The sequence below is a fragment of the Caloenas nicobarica genome, chromosome 11 (genome assembly GCF_036013445.1).
Source record: "Caloenas nicobarica isolate bCalNic1 chromosome 11, bCalNic1.hap1, whole genome shotgun sequence".
Taxonomy (NCBI): domain Eukaryota; kingdom Metazoa; phylum Chordata; class Aves; order Columbiformes; family Columbidae; genus Caloenas; species Caloenas nicobarica.
In genome coordinates, this window is record NC_088255.1 from 20,524,067 (window position 1) to 20,544,342 (window position 20,276).

At 39.1% G+C, this 20,276-nt stretch overlaps 1 protein-coding gene across 1 annotated transcript in view; it reads left to right on the plus strand.

Annotated features, from left to right (window-relative positions):
- EEFSEC (eukaryotic elongation factor, selenocysteine-tRNA specific) overlaps positions 1-20,276 on the plus strand; it is a 111,919-nt gene that overhangs the window by 41,235 nt on the left and 50,408 nt on the right. Inside the window, exon 5 of the mRNA XM_065642914.1 lies at positions 16,748-17,389. Coding sequence (XP_065498986.1) covers positions 16,748-17,389 — 642 coding nt within the window. The remainder of the gene's footprint in view (positions 1-16,747; positions 17,390-20,276) is intronic.

Below are 20,276 nucleotides of genomic sequence, written 5' to 3' on the forward strand. Positions count from 1 at the left end.
TGGAGAGGGGCAGTTTCTGAAGATGAAGCAGCAGGTTCCAGTACCTCCCCTACAGGATATGCCAGCTGTTGTTTTCCTAGGGCTAAATGCCTTGCATTTATAGTTAGAAAAGGAGTCCTGGAGCCATCTAAAGCAGGCACTGTAAACAATGGGAGGAGAAAGGTTTTAAGGTGACTTGGACCAAGACTGGATCCAACTGCAGAAACCCGTGCGTGTTATCATGGGACTTGGTAGGTAACGTGTTTCCCATCAAGCAGTTGCTGCCCCAGTGACCCAGTGTTGCATTCTTGGGTTTTTGTGTACCCTGGGGTTCAATGTTAGTTTGAAACTAAGTTAATGGACATCGCTATAGTAACCATAAACCTCCATCTAAATGCCTTTTTGTTTAAACTTTATGATAACTTTTTAAAGCAAAGGATGGCTGGTTTGTGTTTGCGCAACTTGTTTGCTTAAGCGTTGCTGCTGCCAGGTCATCGACTTTATTTTTATTTCTTTTAATTTATCAGGTAGAGTTGTTCTTGGTTCAGTTCAATTGAAAACAGACCCACATGCACGTACACATACTGTTTGAGCAGGAATCTCAGTGGAACGCTTGAATAGTAATTGGGAAGGTAGATTCCTGTATGGTAAACATACTTTCACATTGCATTCCTGTTGTGAATGTAACTTTAGTGTAAGTAGGCTTAGTTAGGGCAGTGAGTAACTAGCATGTTTTAAATATTTAAGTTTAAGTGCTGGAGGCTTTGGCAAAATTTCAGTAACCAGAAAGAAAGAAGAGAATGTCACTTTCTGTTCTTCTGTGGTCATCCATATACAGCAGAATTTCTCATTTGATCAGGCTTTTAAGAAGCAGAACAATTCAGCAAGTGCTGCTTTAACTAAGCCACAGTCCATATATTATAAAGTTCTGCTTAGATCCAGACATTAGCAAAAAAAAAAAAAAAAAAAAAAAAAATCTGAATATTGACAATGTTATTTAACCAAGACTGTTGAAGATAAGCTTCTAAGTTGGACCAAAAGGCAGAAGAAAATGGACTAGTGCAGAAGTCCCCAGGAATCTCTAATTAGTCTATTAAGTGAATACTTTCCTGAATATTACTGTAACACCATATCAAGTTCTCTGGATTTCATGCCCTGTGCTTTGTGTTCTTGAGATGACCCCATTTTTAAAACTCTTAAGTTTTAATCTTTGTTACTACTATGAAAATTACATGAGGACTGACTTTGCTCTTAAAGTGTTTGTTCAGCTCATCACCTGAACCTGTTGTCGTATCCCTGTGACAAGAATGTCAAATCACGAATGTGTTGTTGAAACTAAATGTAAGATACATCTCTTCAGGAGAGTATTCCCGTAACTCTATATTATAATAGCTGGTGCTGTTTGAAATGAAAGAAAAAGTAATACTAGAGAGAGCCAATATTTACAGTATCAGCTGGAGTAATATAATTATGTATCTGCCCACATAGAACTCTGAACGTGATATGAATGCCTGGATACAGATTTTTCTTTTGCAACTCTCTGAAATGAAAAGCACAAACGTCCACACTCTTTGTGGTTGTAAAGATTAGCTTGAAAGCCTATGCCATAAAACGCAGTTGGCTTCTTTCTCCTCTAATGAATATGTAATCAAGAATAAATGTTTCACACTTTAGAAATCACAAGGAAAGGTCAAATAGCCTTTCTAAAGAGTCACTGTAGCTACTACATCTTTAAATGCTTAAGTTGTAGACTTAAAAACTATCAGGCCTTTGTAAAAGTTAGATTTAAAAGTTAGATGTAGTAGTTGACTTGTCTTTATATGGGCAACCTGTTTTAAAGATATATTCTATATATAGGGTAAGAGATTCTACTGAAGAACAGCAGAGATGGACTCGCTCCTTGTTCAGTTTAGGTGGCAGAAATCGGCCACGAGAACAGTTTAACTCAATGGAAGCAATGATGCTGTTATGTAGACAGACATTAATTTTTATTTTCTTCAACAGAAAAAGATAGAGGTACTAAAAATAATTCAGAAGTTTGTCACTTAAGTTTCTGAAACCTCACACACAACTTTTCAAGATTTTTCCGCTCTTCCTCAGTATTCATCGAACCACTTTGATTTTGTTTTCTTCATTTTAGTTACTATATTGTAGTTGCTTTTGCTTAATATTATATTCATTATATAATGAATCTCTATAGACTTTTATGCTGATCATCCCTAGAAGAGGTTTTTGTCTCGTGCAGCACCTGGTACATAGGACTGCAACAAGCTAAGTGCTGGTGCAAGTTAAAAATATGTGCCATTATAAATCGCTTCAGTTTTGAAATGTGGATATTATTAGTGTGGTATTTTCTTTGCATAGTTGAAGACATTGATCCTGCTTGTGGAGATTAGGTGACAATAATTCAAAGTCTTCAGGGAGTGAGGAATGTGCAGGTATACCACAAATGCTCAGAACAAAACCACAGACAAGAGGATTGTCAGGGAAATTTGAAAGTATGTGTTTTTGGTAAAGGGTTGAAATGAATGTTCAATAAGACTAAAGTAAATGCCCAGTTTGGCCTTGAGTCAACACAAAGCAACACCAGTTAGTTTAGTCTAAATGCAAGGAAGGTATACAAATCTGTAAAAATAAAATAAAACGCAAAATCCCACCCTGGACTACCTTGCGTTGAGTTTTAGGAGAGAATAAGAGTCAGGTGGTGATTAAATAAGAGCAATGTTTTGTATGATGTGCATTTCTATTTCAAATATTGTTTTTCTGCTGTTGATGTGATGCTGTTGTTTGGGGAGAAATGATTATACTAGATATATATATATATATTTATGTAAAGATGGCAAGGACCCTCAAATTAATACTTCATTCCAGTCTTGTCAAAGGCTACTTGATGACTTGGGTTTAGAGGTTCTGAAGTATCTTGGGTAGGTCCTTAATGCCTGAGATGCTACACAAGGTTAAAGTTCAACATGATTTATTCTGATGTGTTAATATTTCTCTGGCAGGCAGCTCCCTAAATAGCGGGAAAACCGTGGAAATCTCGAAGTTGGTAGAACTCATGATGCGTCTGCTTTTCCTGCAGCACATGCTAACAGGTTTGGCAAAAGTTCCAAGATTTGTAGCCAAACACTTTTGTAGGACAAAAAGTTAAAAAAAAATTTCGTGTTTGGGGGTGCTTTTTTGCCTTTTTTTCCACCCACAAGTTTCCTTGACTATTTTTGACTAGAAAAAAAGAAAAGCGTGATCAATTTCTGTTTGTGGTGGTTTTTTGTTGGTTTTTTTTAAGAGTTATTCTAATTCTTGCCCGTGAGGGTTGTGTGAAGCTGATTATTATTGGAAAGATGTTTTGAACGTTCATATATGGAAAGAGATGGGCAAAGAAATTTTTACATCAGACTTAAATGGGGTGGGGGAGAAAGGAAAACGAACATTTGGGCCTAGTTTTGTGGTTGTGCTGTGACTCACAAGAAAGACTTAGGCCGGCTGACGTGTACATTACAAACAGTTGTGAAAACATACCATCAGAGATCCACAACGCGTAGTGGGCTGAGTTAATGTTATTTTGAATCCATAACATTAAAGTTTTTCTGGCACGGCGGGTGTAACTCTGCGAATGAAACGTGATGTTATTGCTCTTTGTTTCCCATGACGTTGTTGTCCCCGCGGATGGACAGAGGTCCCGTTTGATCAGCTCAGCAATGAAGTTTTAATCCTGCCTTTCATTTATTCAGTGTCATCCAGCTCCACTGGCACCGACCGGGGCTTTTTACTTGGGTCAGGATTTAGATAAACTTCGACAGAGAAAATACATTGATGGGATTAAATTTTTGATAATTATACACAGTGCTTTGCAATATGCATGCTTGTTTTCTTGCTTTTTTTCCTCTATACGTAAAATCAAATTTGTAGAAGGTTACATTTATGTTTAAATGTGATTATGTTTGTAAGTTTTCCTTATTATGTCTCTAAAACTCAAATTGTATGGTGATAATTTGTCCCAACGTGAACCTTTGCATAAGTATAATTTTGAACCTATTTGACCTGTACCTATATCTGAGCATGACCATGTAGAAATGAATCTTATGTCTCCCTGATGTTTTATATACTGTTAACATTTCATAGGAATCTGTTCAGAATTTGAATTTGTGTGTTTTTAAAAGTAATGGCTTTTGTAATGAGTTCCTTAGCTTCAGTCTCAGCTCTGAAAGAGACGTGATAAACATTTAATAGCTTTCAAATAAGCTTTTGGGAAACTACAGGATCTGTGGTATGTGCTATCTACGCAAGAGGGGGGGGTTTATATTTTCCTTTCAGAAAAGTGGGGTTTTTTTGTTCTACAAAGCTATGAAGATGAGCTTTCTTCACACCTTTGTGATAGAGAGTGAGCTTAGGGTCTGGTTCAGATTCTGTTTAATCTCAGCTCTAACACAGTTAAGACTTCATTTCATGTTTAAGTCCCTTTGCAAAATAATTGTTTCCATTTTTTTTTAACCTGTGTTTGGAAGTAAACTATTAAGACTTCAGTAAGTTGATATAAAATCTATGAATAGCAGGTTTTTTAAAAAAAAAAATCTTCCCCACAGGTAGCAGTGGTAGCAAGTAGAATTTGGTTTGCGCACAGAGAGGTGACACGGGAAGGTTTGGAAACCTGGCATGTTGGGGTTTTTTTGTGGGGGAGGTTTTTTCTGTTAGATTTTTCTAGTACAGGTACTGAAAGTTGACATCATAAAGGAAAAGAGATTGTCAGAGATGCTGATTATCCCAATTAACACTCAAAGAATTTGCAGCCATGAGAGCTCAGTGTTCATGTAAATCAGGCTGCCTTTATTTAGTGATGGATTTAATCGTTCAACTGTAAAAAAAAAAAAAAAAAAAAAGTCAAAAAGTCAATGAAGTACTAGAACTGTTGGTTTTTTTAATTTTATTTTTGATTCTAAGACTTTCCCCTGCTATATTTAAAGAGCATATTAGATGCATTTCTCATATGTAATTTTTTGTGTGGAAATTCTATCTAGTTTGGGTTTGTGGTGCTCTGATAATGATCAGAATTCTGCAAGAATAAAAAATAAATCAGAGCTGGAACAGCCAAATCTTGGGGGTTTTGAACCTTCAGAGTACTTTTTTATTGTGTTTTTGTTCATAAATACAAGCAGCTTCAGTTTCTGTGAAGCAGATGTCTCGGTGAAAATGGGAGAAGCTGGAGGCAGCGGCAGGTGCCGAACACACAGGGTCGTGTTCCGGATCTTCAGTTCCTTTTATTAATCTGCTTGGAATCTCCCCTCTCAGATTTGGACTTAATTGCGGTGTGATTCTGTGACATAAACATCCAGAATTGTGCCTGTTGCTTAAACCCGATTCCAGCCAGTCTTCGCATTAGGATTAGTTTAGCCTTGTGCATGCCAGGCTCGCTCAGGTACCTTCTCTGAGCTGGTGTGGTGTTGCTCCAAGATAATTTTAACCGACAAAATTACCAGACCGCACACTTGGGGTATTTAGTGATATATTTTGAACCACACTTACAAAACCGGAGAGGACTTAAGTGTTCCAAAAGCATGAAAGTTTTCAGCCTTATCAATTATTTTTAATATTAAAAGTCAGTAGATGGAGCTAAAGGCTTGTAGAAAAATTACTTGTGCTGAATGGATATTAAACCACAAAGCCTGCTAAGTTTAACTACTGACGTTTCTACTGAAATTTGTAACAGCAAAGCTATTTATTTGCTGCTAAACCTCATATTAACATCCCCTTTTTGTGCCCTCGTCTCTGTGCAGAGCAAGAGCTCAGCCCTTTGTATACCAGGGAGTCTAACAAGACTAAAAAGAATAAAGTTTGAGTGGGAACCTGGTTTTCTTTGTAGATTTACATCTGCGAAAGGTTTTCTGCAGCGTTGTTCACCGCTTTATCAGAAAAAATGGTGTTATATCTTGTCAATGTTTTTACTTCTTCTGTGAGCACAGTAATTGGAATCCACTATGGAGGGTTTGATCGGAATTAATTACAATTTTATTTTCATTATTGCACAGTTGGTGAGGTACTGGCGTTTCATGGTTTTCTTCTGAAGCAACTGAAATAAGCCTTTGCCTTAGATAACATGTCAGACTTGATATTCTCATAGGCTAACCCTATGCTTTTGTTAAATATTAACATCTTTGGGGATTTAAAATAATATCTTTAGAAAAATAAGGAGGCGGAATGTTTTCCAAACAGTGTGCAATTTATCCCACTTTAATAGAATAAAAATAACATAGGCAGTAAGTGGTACTTGCCTTTCGCATAAAAAGGAGGAAAATCTGTCATATGGTATACAAAAGGGAGGTAAGAAATGATGATGCTGACTGAACGGAGAATATGCCAGTGGTACAATATCGTTTCGCCTTTTAGCAAAGACAGAAAAATGAAAATGTTAAGTTTCTAATGGCAGCTGCTTTGTCTATTAAACTTCATTTGAAAAATTATTTTTTCCTCTAAATCTAATAAAGAAATCTAACTTTGAAGGATAATGAAATGTACATCTGTCACACACAGAATATAGTCGGTGGTATAAAAATGTAGCTTAAGTATTGCATGTATTTTCATTTTTTTGCTCACTTTTGTTTCACTGATTCTTGAAGCAAAGTCTCTTTGGTTCGGAGCATCTACTTAGAGTGACTTTGGAAACTTGGCTTACTGGCCAAGTTAAAAGCTTTTCTTATTTTTCTGTTTATCTTTGGCCTCATCCGTGTTTAAATTATCTTTCTCCCACTCCTCCTGTTGAAAGACAGTGAAAAAACTTCAACCAGTTGTACCAGCTGACTTCATTTCCTCTAATCAACACTGGCTGTGGCAGCACAAGTTTCTAACATTGACGTTTTTCTTTTGAATATGATCAGTTCTTAGTTTCCGCTTCACTTCTGACTTACTGTAGGCTTTTCTAGTTGGACATTTTTCTTCCTAAATAAAAGTACCCAGCCGCTTCCAATAAAATTATATTTTCTTTTCAACCTATTTGAATTGAGCCCAAAAAATGTGTAAAATACAGGACTGGAGGGTGCATCCGAAATTATATCTTAGTTCAGTCTCCTAAAACTGCAAGTAATCAAATCTTGCAGTCTTGCTGTGATGAGTAACTTTTGTATTTATATTTACTGTAGAAGAATATTAATACATATTTTAGAATAAAGAGAACATAAGCTTGTGATGTAGGAAGACCAGTGCTTTTTGCTGTATTTAAGAGAATTCTGGATATACAGTCCAGGTTCAGCATTGATTTGCACTGAGAGAAATGCTGATATCTGTGTAACTTTACCCTTAGAGATGACAGCAAACGCCAGTTTGTTTTTTGAGAAGAATGTTGAGAAATAAGAGCACCAACAAGAGCAAAATTGCATTTTGTTCATAGTTTATCCTGAATATTTTGCTGAGAGAATCCTGTTGAATATTCACTGTGTCAGTGGTACCTGCACGTCTCTGCTCGTTCTCTCCCCGCAGGTGTCTGGTGCTTGATACTGGAAAATGTTTTAAATAGGAAATGGATTTGCACAGGTACTTAGAAACTCTGAAATATGTTGGTGTTCGTTGTAATTTCTTTGGAGCTTGATGAAGGTTTAAAACACATCAGCAGGACTTCCACTAAAAAGGGCGGGAGCATGTGTGTAAAATGTAGAAATATTTATTCGCCTGCTGACAGCTGAGGGGTTTTGGCAAGTAGAAAATGTGTGTAAAGATAATAGTTTGGGGTTCTGTTGTTCGAATACAGCTCCTGGCTGTGGTTTTCAGAATATACCAGGTATGCTTGCAGCATGTATTGGGAATTATTTCTTCTATAATCAAACCTAATTTTTTTTTTCCCAAATTGGGCAGCTTTCCTGTAGCAAGTTAACAAATCCTTGAGAGGCAAAGAAGTCACAGCTCTACGTCTGTAAGTGCATGTTGTAGCGGAGGTGAGGGACCCTTTTGGTGAGTTAATCAAAAAGACCTATGCAAACAAGCGCGGGGATTTCTTTCCGCGGTCAGTCACTACAGTTACAGAGCCCGACATTGTTGGGTGAACCTCGGTGATCTCGCCGGCTACCGCACGCTCTGGAGCGCCAGACCCGGCTTAATAACAACGTGGGGCGTTGGATCCACAAATTCATAGCAGCTGTCACAGCTGGGCCGCGGTGAAGTTTGGTCAAGACCCTTTGAACTTTTTATTTCGCACTAATCCCATTTAGTGTGATCAATATATGGACCTCCAGCTCCTCGGTCTGTTAATTAGGTGTCAAGTGTTGGGTAGTCTGGTGTCAGGCTGTAAAATACAAACACAGGAGAGACTATCGGTGGGGAAGTGAAGTGTTTATTGTCTGAATGTAGAAGAGCCCTGGTTCTGAAAAGTTGCCTTCCTAGTCTGAGATGTCCTTAGGGATTTTGAGAGTCTTTTGTTTCTCTCAGTAAGGTAATTGTATAGTTAAATAAGCATTTTACTAAAAACATTGGTGTGGTTGGGGGCTGTGGAATAATGTAGAAGATCTAATTCTACTAAGAATTTGATGTTGGAATAGTTCTTTACTTACCTTCCTCCTGCTTTTTTTTGTTTTTATCCCATTATTAAAAATGCTTAATAATGACTCTGGTAACTATTTGCATTCGGTTGTTTAAGATGGGAGTCCTTTCTTGTTTTGCGTATGTACATCTAAAATGAAGCTTCTCCTAAGACGTTACTGATATTTAACTTGAGCTTTGTAGCCTTTGGGGAATAGACGGGATAACGTAGATCTTCATTTCCCCACCTCAAAGAATCTCGGGAGTTTTTTGAACTCCCCCATCTTTAGTTCTCTATCATTCAGGGAAGGGTAAATATGTAGAATGATATTTCAGCTTTCGTACATTTTTGGGTTCCTTTATTTCAGTCTTGCAGTGACAGAAAGGACTGGGGAGTTTTGAGTAGTTTGTTTCATCTCCTTTGAAGAAAACCTTAAATTTATAATCCCGGATCAGACCTTTCCTATAACTCAAGCAACTCATCCTGTTAACTGTTTTAATATATGGCACCGCTATTTCATTAAACAACATCCAGGAATAATTAGTTCAGCAACGATGCCTCGGAACAAAAGCCCTTGATTTCGTTTAACTTTATAAGTTGGTCTCTTTTGATCTGCAAGAACACATCTGGGGCCTTGAAGAAAGCAGAAAGAAAAATATTAAATGTTTAGCAAGGCTGTTGGTGAACATTTCAAAGCACAGTAACCCTTTGGTACCAGGATGTAGCTCAGAGGCAAAAACGTATGAATTTCTTATTTCATAAGAGATCTCGTGGCACCTCTAGATGGTAAATGGTTTTGCTAGCTGATGCCCGCTACGTTTTGGCTCTATTTCCAGTTCTGAGAGATGCAGTCTCTTAATTCTTGCCTCAACTTTTCTCTTCCATTTTTTTGTTTCTTCTTCCCCAGCTGCATGTGAATGAATTAATTGGAATCATTACTGTAAATATGACTTTTTTTTTTTTACCATGCGTCTGTGCATTAGAATGTGGTTTTGCTCTATCAAACTTTGTGCTGTGTTGTCCCTTAATTAGCCTAGTATGATTTGCCAAGGTGGTTGGGATAAATCCATTTGTTCTTTAGACTCAACTGCTGAGATTTGGAAAATATACAGTGCAGAGGATATAAACTTATTCTTCTAATCTTTCACTGTTACTAATATTAGAAATTGCTTACCAGTTGAACTCTCAATTTGCCACCAAAAATCCTACCTCAAGGAACAATCTATGAAGATTTTTTACACCAATTGTTTTTTATTTCATAAAAAGGATTATTGCAAAAATACTTGTCTGATAGCAATGAATTATTTTTTTTCCTCTCTCCTTATAGCAGAGGTAGCCTTTGTTTTGATTGTAATTAGTGCAAGGAATTCACTGGTAGGTACTGTATCGTTTGATCTGTACTGACGTGCGTACTTGTGTTTGCTGCATGGCACTAAGGTGCCTTTTCGTTTATATTCCACGTATTTCCTAGAAAATGTACAAAACATCACGATTAATGTTAACGTTTGCCACAGCTAATGAAGCCTACCAGATCTCTGTTATTATTCATCACCTTTGTTTCATTTAGTGTAAATTGTGGCTTCTATATAACAAGTTTGTTTTAGAGAAGAGACAGAAGAATTTTGTTCATGAGAAAGACACGAGCAAAAGAACTTTGTTCTTATTTTTCCCCTCGACCTGTCAAAATAGAAGCAAAAAGAGCTGAAAATATTATTTTTCATTCCAGGTTTTATTTTTAAATGCAGCTTTATGTTCACTCTGTGTTTGTTTTCCTTAGTGAGCCTTTAACTCCAAGGTTATGACCCAGTAATGACCTTCTCTTTCCACTCTCAATTGCTTTTGACCTACTCCATTAAGTAAAAAGAAATAACCTAACAGAAGGGTAACCAGATCAGTGCTACCACACCAAGGAAACAGGCAGGCCTGGGGATGCTCTTCTTTAATCTCTCTATCCACAGAGCCTTCATTTTAATTTGCAAAATTGAACCCAGATCGAGAGCAGTAAAGCCTGAATACGGCAAATATTCATGCCTCAGTGATCTAGAGTGGCTCCATTACATTTCAGAGATTGGGAGAATTACCTTTTGGATTATGTATATTCATGGGCTGATTTTTATTTGAGATATAATATTACTCGCATTGGGCTACATGTCGCACATTCTACCCAAACCATCCTTCTCACAAAGCTCAAAATGTTCATTACATGTAGAAGTTTTACTTCTTTACTCTATAGTTTCCTCCTTTTTGTGCTTTTCAAAGGCTGGTAGTAAACAAATTTCTTTTAAAGAAGAAGGAAAAAAATCCTAGTAGAAGTTCTTCTATAAAACCTTCAACCCTGTGTTTACTGTGATATATTCTTTTGCATGTGACTTTGAAGTCTTCAGATAAAAGTATTCTTATTGTTCTAAACCTAAATCTATTTGGAAAAAATAATTCGCTTCATTGTCTTGGAAGAACAAAATTCCAGACGGCTGTGCTTTAACCTATAATTTTGCATTGGTTTGACTCCTTTTTTGGATTTTTTTTTTCTTTGAAAAATGTTTTATTGAAATATTTTTTGATAAGTTGCAGAAATTTTAATTAACTTGTCAACGTTAAGCTTATTCTGTGTCATGGTTTTACTATGGGTCTGGCGTTCTCTGCCTAGATACTTTCTGGCTGAACTTGTCATTTATTATGTTATGGTTTTAAGATACCTACTTTATCGGTAGTGATGGATGGCACAAGTGGTGCCACTTAATGCCAGGGTACTTGACACCTTAAGATTCTTGTTTTGGTTACAAAAAAATGAGAGACTTTAGTTATTTGAAGATGAAAGGATATTGAGTAGGTGTCTGGCTTCTGCTTCTTTCCACACGTCCTTGGGCTGTGGGCGTCTCTTCATCACCCCAAACGTTCAATGTCTCCAGCTCTCATGCTCTGTTGGCCAGAGGACTAAAAGGGGATGTGGTCCCTCCCCTACGTCAGAAGATTCCCCAAATCTACAAGAGGATGATCAAGGTGCAGTGGAACTTGGTGCTCTTGGTGTTCCCCTTGTGAATCCCAGGCAGAGGAGGAGATGGAAGAGGTGGAAGCCAAAGAGCGTATAAAAACATGTAATTACTGGGAAATACCACGAGGGTCAATCACAGCTGAGCAGCCTTATTGTCCTCTATAGTGAAATGTAGAGATGGGAAGAGTCATGACTTTAGGAAGGCTTGGGGAACATCTCTCACAGCATCTTCTTGTGGAAGCTGGGGTTTGGGTTGGATTCGGGGGATTTTTGTGCGAGTTGGAAACTGGCTCAAGTGGTTGAGACTGTTGGAAACTCTGCTGCGAAGGCAGAAATTGCTGTGAAATGATAGATGAGGTTCTTAAGGACATGGTTTAGTGACAGTGTTGGGTTAATGGCTGGACTCAGTCTTGAGGGTCTTTTTCCAACCAAATGATTCTATGATAAATATTCTGGAAAATTAGCCTTTTGTTTTCAACAAGTGAACACTGGGTCCTTCTTGAGAATTTGGATTGTGATAAAGGATGCAGTTGAGTTTTTCATCTGCAGTGAGGTGTGATGCCATGTTATGTCACAAGGGTGACAAGATTACTGGAGTTGATCAAATAAATACTCCAGTAAGACAGCATACAAGCAATACAGTGTCAATTTGAGGGTTTACAGTAAATAGTGAATTCAAGTCAGTTCAGTCACAAGAATAAAATAAGTAGAGGATAGTTTTGTCATTTGGTGAACTTTGTCCAGCCTGTGCATGGGATGGATTAGGTTCTGTTGAAAAAAACCCCTGAGATTATATGCGTAAAGGCTACAGGAGGATGCAGAGGCACAGAGGGTCACTTAACTTTATGTGCAAATTCTTAATTTTAATACTTGCTAATTTTTGATTTGTGTTTGTGTGCACGAATATAGCATGCACGTAATTTAAATTAAAATTACAGTGTTAAAGCAGAGCAGCGTGAGAGTAAGATCATTGACCTGCTGCTTTATTTACTGGGTGCAGAGCCATATTTTAGGTGCTGTGAAAGGAAATAAGCTAAAGGGATTTTATAATATCCCCTTTTATGTTGCTTTATTCCAGCGGTACAGTGCAGGCTCTTCAGGCTATGGTGGTGTTTTATCAGGAGGATGAATATATTGAATAAAATCTCATAGAATGCATCTGGCATTACATGGGCACCACAGTGGTCATATGGTGAATGGCCTTATAAACAGCACTTAAAAGTTAAGTTAAAAGAATCAGTCTATGTGAAATAGGTTTTTTTTTTCTTCCAGATGGTATGTTCCTTTCCCCCCTGGAGGCAAAGTGATGCCATGGATAAATAATAGATTCTAGAAATATTCAAGAGCTTTCAGAAAATTGTTACTCAACCACATGACCTTGGTGGCACCCACAAACTTGGAATTACTTCTGACTATTTGAGGCTTTTGCTCTTTGTAGTTGGTCCTGGTTGCCTTTGTGATGTTGCCTCAGAAGAGATGGGTTTCCACAACCTGAGCCGCGGGCAGTTTTCATCGTGTGGCTGCTGTTCAACAACGTACTATTGACAGCTCTGGTCTTATCTCCGTTGGATGCTGTTCTGAAATCCTGGTTGAAGAACTGGAACTAACGTTTCACGATTTTCGTTGAGATGTGACGTGGAGTCACCATCCCTGAAGGTGTTCAAAAGGCACGTAAATGAGGCTCCTAGAGATGTGGCTTAGTGCTAGATTTAGGTTATGGTTGGACTTGATCTTAAGGGTCTCGTCCAACCAAAAAGATTCTATGATTCTATGAAGTGCAAAGGCGTGTTGGAGAATTAAGAAAATATTCCATATATGAATTTTTAAACTAAAAGATTTTTTTATTTGGATGATGTGGACGGAGGATTGACTCATGATTTCTTAGTGCTCATTGTTGCTGTCTTGTGCCAAGGGCTCCTTTGGACACTTCTAAGCAGCAGCGGTTTGCCGTCCTTGCTAAACACTCATCTATAGGAGCCAGTTTTGCTTGTGAATCGTCATCCCTCATAAAGCAAAGAATTCAACGTGCTGCACGTCTAGAAGATAATTTATGAAAAGATCTGCTTACATGTAAGAGCAGTCTTATATCCGAATTGGAGCTTTGCTTTGTCTCAGTATATGTGCTTAGACACAGGTTGGCTGAAAACTGAAAGTGGTGGTAGCCTTTCCGACGAGTGGGCTGCAGTTCTTGGCAGTGTCGCTTGACATCTGCTGATCACCAAGAGATGGTGCTGGAAGCAGGAAGATGAGATACCTTGTTCTTGATTTTTTTTTTTTTTTTTTTTTTTTGGCTTATAGTAACAGGGAGGAAAGGAGTCCTCGCTTTCCAAAGCTGACCTGGGGTGCGCTTTGGTCCTGCAGTTGGGCCTGAGTTTGGTGCCCCTCTGGTAGAAGGGAAGCGCTTTGACTGGAGGATATTAAGATGTTTCTTGTATTTGGCGCTTTGCTGTGATGTATGGTCAGTTTGTGCCTCTTAGGGTGGTTTTTGTTTGGGTGCTGATTCAGGCAGGTTTGCTCTTGGGGTATTTCTAAACCTCGGGGCTGAAATCATGTTTTCTTCACCTCAGTTCCTCGTCTTCCTTGGATGCAAGTTTAAAGATGTGGCTCTTCGCAGCTCGGCTCTGAGGTGTGACCTTTTATTTTTAACTGGTTTGAGTCCACTCCATTTGTGGGCGTGTCTTTTTTGTAATACATATGTAATACTCCTTTTATAAATCCTGCATTTATAATCACTGTTTTCTCTAATAGATTATTGAGACTAATGATTCTAACTTTGCAGTTTCTCCTCGGTATTACAGGGAAGTTTGGTTGCGGTATCTTCCCGATCGGAAAGATGTGCTCCCAGCATTGGGAGACAGCAGGGTGGCTGGGTTCTTATCTGAAGAAGCTCTGAGCAATGGCATATGGTTGATAACTTAATGGAAGTTGGATAAATAAAGAAAAAGCAGCTCTGACATATCAGGGGAAAAAGTCATTAGTGGACTCTTTCTGTATCCTGTTTTCTATTAGTCCATACTAAACTGCTTTGAAAATCTTAGTGGGCTTTTCTTTTGGACTTTGAACAACAGGTTCTCTTCTTGTATTAAATACATTTGTTTATCTCAAAGGCTGAACTGTTTGGGTGCTTTTGATTTCTGTTTTGCATTTTTTTTTAATCTGCATTTGAACACAAACTTTTTTCTCACCATTTTATATAGACATTTACATAATGCTTTAGGAACATTAATGTGATTATACAAATAGAATTTAAAAAGTGAAGCAAATCCATTTGCAAATGATGTAAGGTTTCGACACGTGCCTCTCGATTTATGTGGTGAGGTAGAATCAGTTTCCTTGCACCATTATTAGAAAACAAAATGTGAGTGAATTTCTTTGCAAAGTTTGTAGGAAGTTTTATAATGGCATCCAAGGTATCAGTGTTTACCTATGTGTTTTGTGTGCAATAAAGTCTGGCTCTTTAAAATTGCACTCAATATTGTTCAATTTCTTTCTGGGTCTAAATGCCTAATTTCTCAAAATAAGAACAAAATGTGTCTCTGTTTAGTGAATTGCTAAAATGGGCCTTGCACTGTTTTCATGGGCAAGATGGAAGTTGTTTTACAGCCAGCGTTTTGAGGACAAAAATTGGGTGCTCGAAATAAATGCAAAGAAATGACAAAAATATTGGTGGTAGTAGCTGGTCTTGATTAGGAATTCCTATTGCGCAGGACAGAATGCTCGAAATCATTTAACAGCATTCTTTTGGTAGATGGGCGGACTTGAGTCATCCGGCCCCGACTCCCTACTTGAAATTTCTAGTGCTGTAAAGCTAAAGAAAATGTGTGAAAGTTTAGAGCTGTAACTTGTGGGGATCCCTTACACGGGGAAACTGGGTATGTGTAAGAGGAACAAATCTAATAGTGGGGGCCAGTTGCATCCTTTTGGGTGCCAGACAAAACAAAGATGAATTTTACTTATGTACTTCAGTCTCTTGAAGAAAAACTCTACATTTGGAGCATTTTAAAATGCAGATGAATGTCTCTGTCAGTCAGGGTCAGTGAAAAGGGATGAAATACTGGGCTGATGTTTGTGGTCTGCTCGGCGAACAGGACGCTGGTGATTTAAAGCTGCTCTGGCTCCTGTTACTCGATCCGGTGGGCGCAGATCAGCTCCTGATTCACTTCTCCGCGGTTCCGCGTCTGACCTTTTGGAGGGAGATGCAATTCCAGCTGGGGTCTCGTGTGATCTAACCCACCCCCCCACCGCCTAGTGCACTCGTAGCGTTGTTCGGGTCACGTTCTAATTCCTATGTAGGTTGTGCTCTTGGAAGAGTTTATGGTTGGTTAAGACGCTGTGCTGCACGCTCCTTTGAGAGTTGATTCCAGTACTGAGAACACATAGGAAAAAAAGAATGGTCTTGAATGTGTTCTTCCAGTTTGCTGTTCTTCCCTCCTTGCATATGTTTATGGGAACTTTAGATGCATTAGTAGATACCATGAATATAAGGGGAAAACCTGTTTACGTTTAAAACAAATATAGATGGGCTGATTAAATCACCTGCAAGGTGCTGGGTACATCAGCATGAAGTACTGATTTTTTCAGTAGGTTCAGGAATGCGGGATCTTTCCCTTCACGTGTCTGAGGACAAGCAGACCTGCCTGACAGCCAGACCCAGCTACAAAGAAATTGTGTGATTCTTAACACCCTGGGTGAGCACAGCAGGGGGAGGCTGGTCTCCCATGAGATAATTGGGGCCAGCACAGATAATCTGCTTGGCTTGGCTTGAAAAAGCTTTATTTCACGTGATTCTGTAAATTTTCACGGTGGTTTTTAATTAGGATACTGTTGTCTGAAAGAGAATTAGTCAGGATCCAAGACTTTGCTTGAAGTCGCACTGGAGACTCTGAGGACCATCAGGAAAGGCACCAACAGGAGCCATCCTGGTGGTGCAGGTGCTTAGAGGGAGACTATGAAGTGAACTACTCCACGGTGTAGGTATAGCTGTTGGTTTGCAGGTAGTATGTCGGTATCACAGCACAGATGATATGTGATTGTGTGATTGTGATTGTGCCCATGGTTATCGTACAGTCTCCGAACAGAAGTGGAATAAGGTAAAACTTAAATGTGTGGGAATTCTAAATGATGGGGTATGTTCTTAGTCTGTTCACTTGTAGCTTTTTGAATTGCGAACTCTTATAGATCATCTTTAGAAGAGAGCAGGGTGTGATGTGTGGCTTTGTGCTTGTGATGCAGTCGTGCAATTAATCACTTTTTTTTCCTTGCTTTTTCATCATTAGGTGACAAAGAAAGTCAAGTCCATGCAGATGTTCCATACTCCTGTGACTTACGCTATGCAGGGTGACAGAGTAGGTATCTGCGTAACCCAGTTTGATCCCAAACTGCTAGAACGAGGCCTCATTTGCACCCCAGAATCGCTTCACACCATCCACGCTGCGATAATTTCCCTGAAGAAAATCCAATATTTTCGAGGAGCTCTTCAGACTAAGGCCAAGTTCCATATCACAGTTGGCCATGAAACAGTTATGGGCAGAGTGATGTTTTTCAGTCCAGCCCCTGCTGACTTCAATGAAGAAATTCAAGAAAATGCTTTTGATTTTGACAAAGATTATCTTTATCAAGAGGAATATTTGTCCAAGGACTCAAATTCTTCGAAGGGGGGCAAAGAGAACGAGCAGGCAGGAGAAGTCCAGCTCCCAAGACAACAGTGGGCTTTGCTGGAGTTTGAAAAACCCGTCACTTGTCCTAAACTGTGCCTTGTGATCGGCTCCAAGCTGGACACCGATATTCATGCAAACACCTGCAGGTTGGCGTTCCACGGGGTGCTGCTCCAAGGTACGGAGGACAAGAACTACACGGAGACTTTCCTTCCAAAGCTGAAGGTGTACAAACTGAAGCACAAAGAAGGACAAGTTGAAAGGGTAAGGTGTCTCTTTGCTATACATGGGGAAAAGGAAATATTTGTTCTGTGTTAAGGACATATATCGATGGGCTACAGAATTTTCACTGTTGTGTTCCAGAGTCTTTATACACATTTTGCTTATGTTTGTATACCTAGCGTATTACATCTCGTCTGTTTGCAGTCAGTCAGAAATCTCTGCTTAAAAGTGACCAGTTTATTCAGTTCAGTGCGGTGTTGAGTAATTTCCACTGATGGTTTTGATGTGTAGCAACTCTGTTCTTCCTGCAAACTGGTTTTGTTTGTTCACTTTCCCAAGTGGCTCATCTGTTCCCAGTTGACAAAACTTCCAGCTTTCCGTTGACATGTATTGCACAGTTATTCTGCAGCACATGGGGAAATGTGGAGACAGTGTAAAGACAAATGGGAACTAGTGTTAGAGTAAATAACACAGAGAATACTATTAATTCTTTTATGCATTTTTACATTTTATTACATAAGAACCTTAATTATTAACACACGTTTTGGTAGGCAAAAAGAATCTCCCACAAGATGCCTTACAGAGCTGTAGAATCTGAAGCTGGGATCAAGCTCATGAAATGTAGAACTTGGAGCTTTGATTAACGTGTGTTGTTTCCATGTTGCACGGGTGTTAATCTGCTATAATGTATGTATTGACGCGCCTCATTGTGGCAGAAAATAAAGGTGATTTCTGGAGGAGTTAGCATCTACAGTAAAAGTTTAATTGGCTTTTTTTGGTACCATCCCTTCAGTATGGATAGATACACTGTCTATAGCGGTTGGCGTTATTACATTGCTATCTCTATTATTCTCTATTTTTGCTCCCAGTGTACGGCACTGGTCTATGGGGGTTGGAAACATGCGGAGTACCAGTTGTGTGAGTGGTCTGACTGGGATAACAGAGTTTGCTCTTAGCCTTGGTCATACATTTTTAATTATCTTTATTTAGCGTTATTTTCAAATCCTTTGCCAGTTTACTTATTCTGCTATTGATTTTACTGTGTAAATAATGGAATAATGTTAATCAAATTACGTATGTTTTCTGGCCCAGAAAATAACCAATGAATATGGGTTATTTAGTATTTGGCAAACAGAGTAACTTATTAGGCTGATCTATTGGTGAACGGTTTTGATATCTTCCCATGCCTTTTTAAACTACAGAGCTGGGCGTTTTTATTATTTGATGCTGTCTTTATCTGTCCCACAGTGTGCCCTGTGTATGAGCTTTGATCACTTTCTGTATTAGTGCTAATTGCCTGCAAATGAACAGTTGCCGTTGAATAGACTGTCTGCAGGGCAGGTTTTTCTTGGATTCTGCCTCCTGTAGATATTCCAAACTGGTATTTTCCATGACGGCTTTCCGAAAGGATAGTGGAGCAAACGGGGTAAGAAAATCTGATGGTGTAAAATCACGGGGGCACACGGAGACTTGGGAGAGCTGGTGGCAAGAGGGTTGTGCCCGTTGGGAATGGATTACAGCACTAATTGAGGTACCTCCTATTAAGTCTGTGCTTTACAGAGCCGAGAGCAGCAGGAACAATTGGGTGGTACAGTAACTTATTTTAGCACACAAAGTCGCCAGCTAATAGAAAATGTGAATCAGCTGGTCCCACCCTGCTGCTGATGGATGGCTGGAGATTAGAATCGCTGGATTTAGGGTGTCTGTTCTTGGCACCGAGACAGGAAAATGTCTTTCTCTGTCAAGCAAGGAAGCTCCCCCCTCCTCACCTTCCCTGGGGAGGTATAAAAAATAGTAATAATTAAAAAATACATGGTACCTTCAGGAGAAGTGAACTTTTTCTCTGGACAACACTGCTGAGGAAAATCAGCTTCGTGGTTTCCTGAAAGGCTGGGAGAGAGGGAGGCTGTCACGGACCGGCCGCTGTCCTGGTGCGGCACGGGCTGGAAACGCTCTCGGATCTGGGATGCGGTGGAATTCACTAGTACCTGCCTGTAAAACATCGCAGCTCATCTGATGTGGGCTCTTCCAAGCACCCCCCAGCTTGCTGCTAGAATTAAAATAAATTCCCTGCAGTTTAACTAGCAGTTTGCCCAGGAGAAATCAGGCATTTACGGTTTGGCTTTTTGTGCCTATTCTGATTAATTTCAGAGCGCTGATGGAATAGCAGGAATTGTAATGTCATTACGTTTCAGCATCACGGTGCTTCTGTGCCCCTGTGTACGGCACCCTCCTGGATTTTAAGGTTTGTTTTTTAATAAAAGACGAACATTTGTTCTCAAAGACTTTTTGGCTCTCTAGGAGCAGGTGTGACATTTTTGCTATTTCATGTAGAAATTGAATCTATGAACTAGGTAAAGACCATATTTTAAAAAGGTAAAAAAAAAATCATATATACTGTAGCAAACAGTCTTGAATTAGTACGTTTTAGTGGAAAGTCACGCCCAAACTTCCTGGTTTTTCTTGTCTGCTCAGCGACAGTGAATTTTCCACAAAAATTCGAGTACCCTTGTACTTTTGTATTGCTCACTGTTTCCCTTTGGTATCTTCGTCTTTAATGCCGAGTCTCAAGTGGAGCTCTGGGAGAGAAAGAATCGGAGCCTTAGTGCTGTTGTCCACCAGGATCCTCGAATTTCTGTCTGCAGCGTATCCTTGAGCCTCTCTCTTCATATCTTGGCTTATTTAGCTGCTGGTTATTTTTATTTTTAGTGATGTATTACTGTAGTATATGAGAAATTTGACTTTAAAACATTTATCATCTGCTTGTCTTGGTTAAGCTAGTGTTGTCTAGGGGTACTTGCTTCTAACCAGGATGGGGCATTTTGGAGTCTGTGCTGGGATTGCCCCTTGGTTATGAAAATTGCATGATTCAAACTGGAGTGAGGGTTTTATATCATGTCTTTGAGCTGTTGCAGGACCGTATGGATGC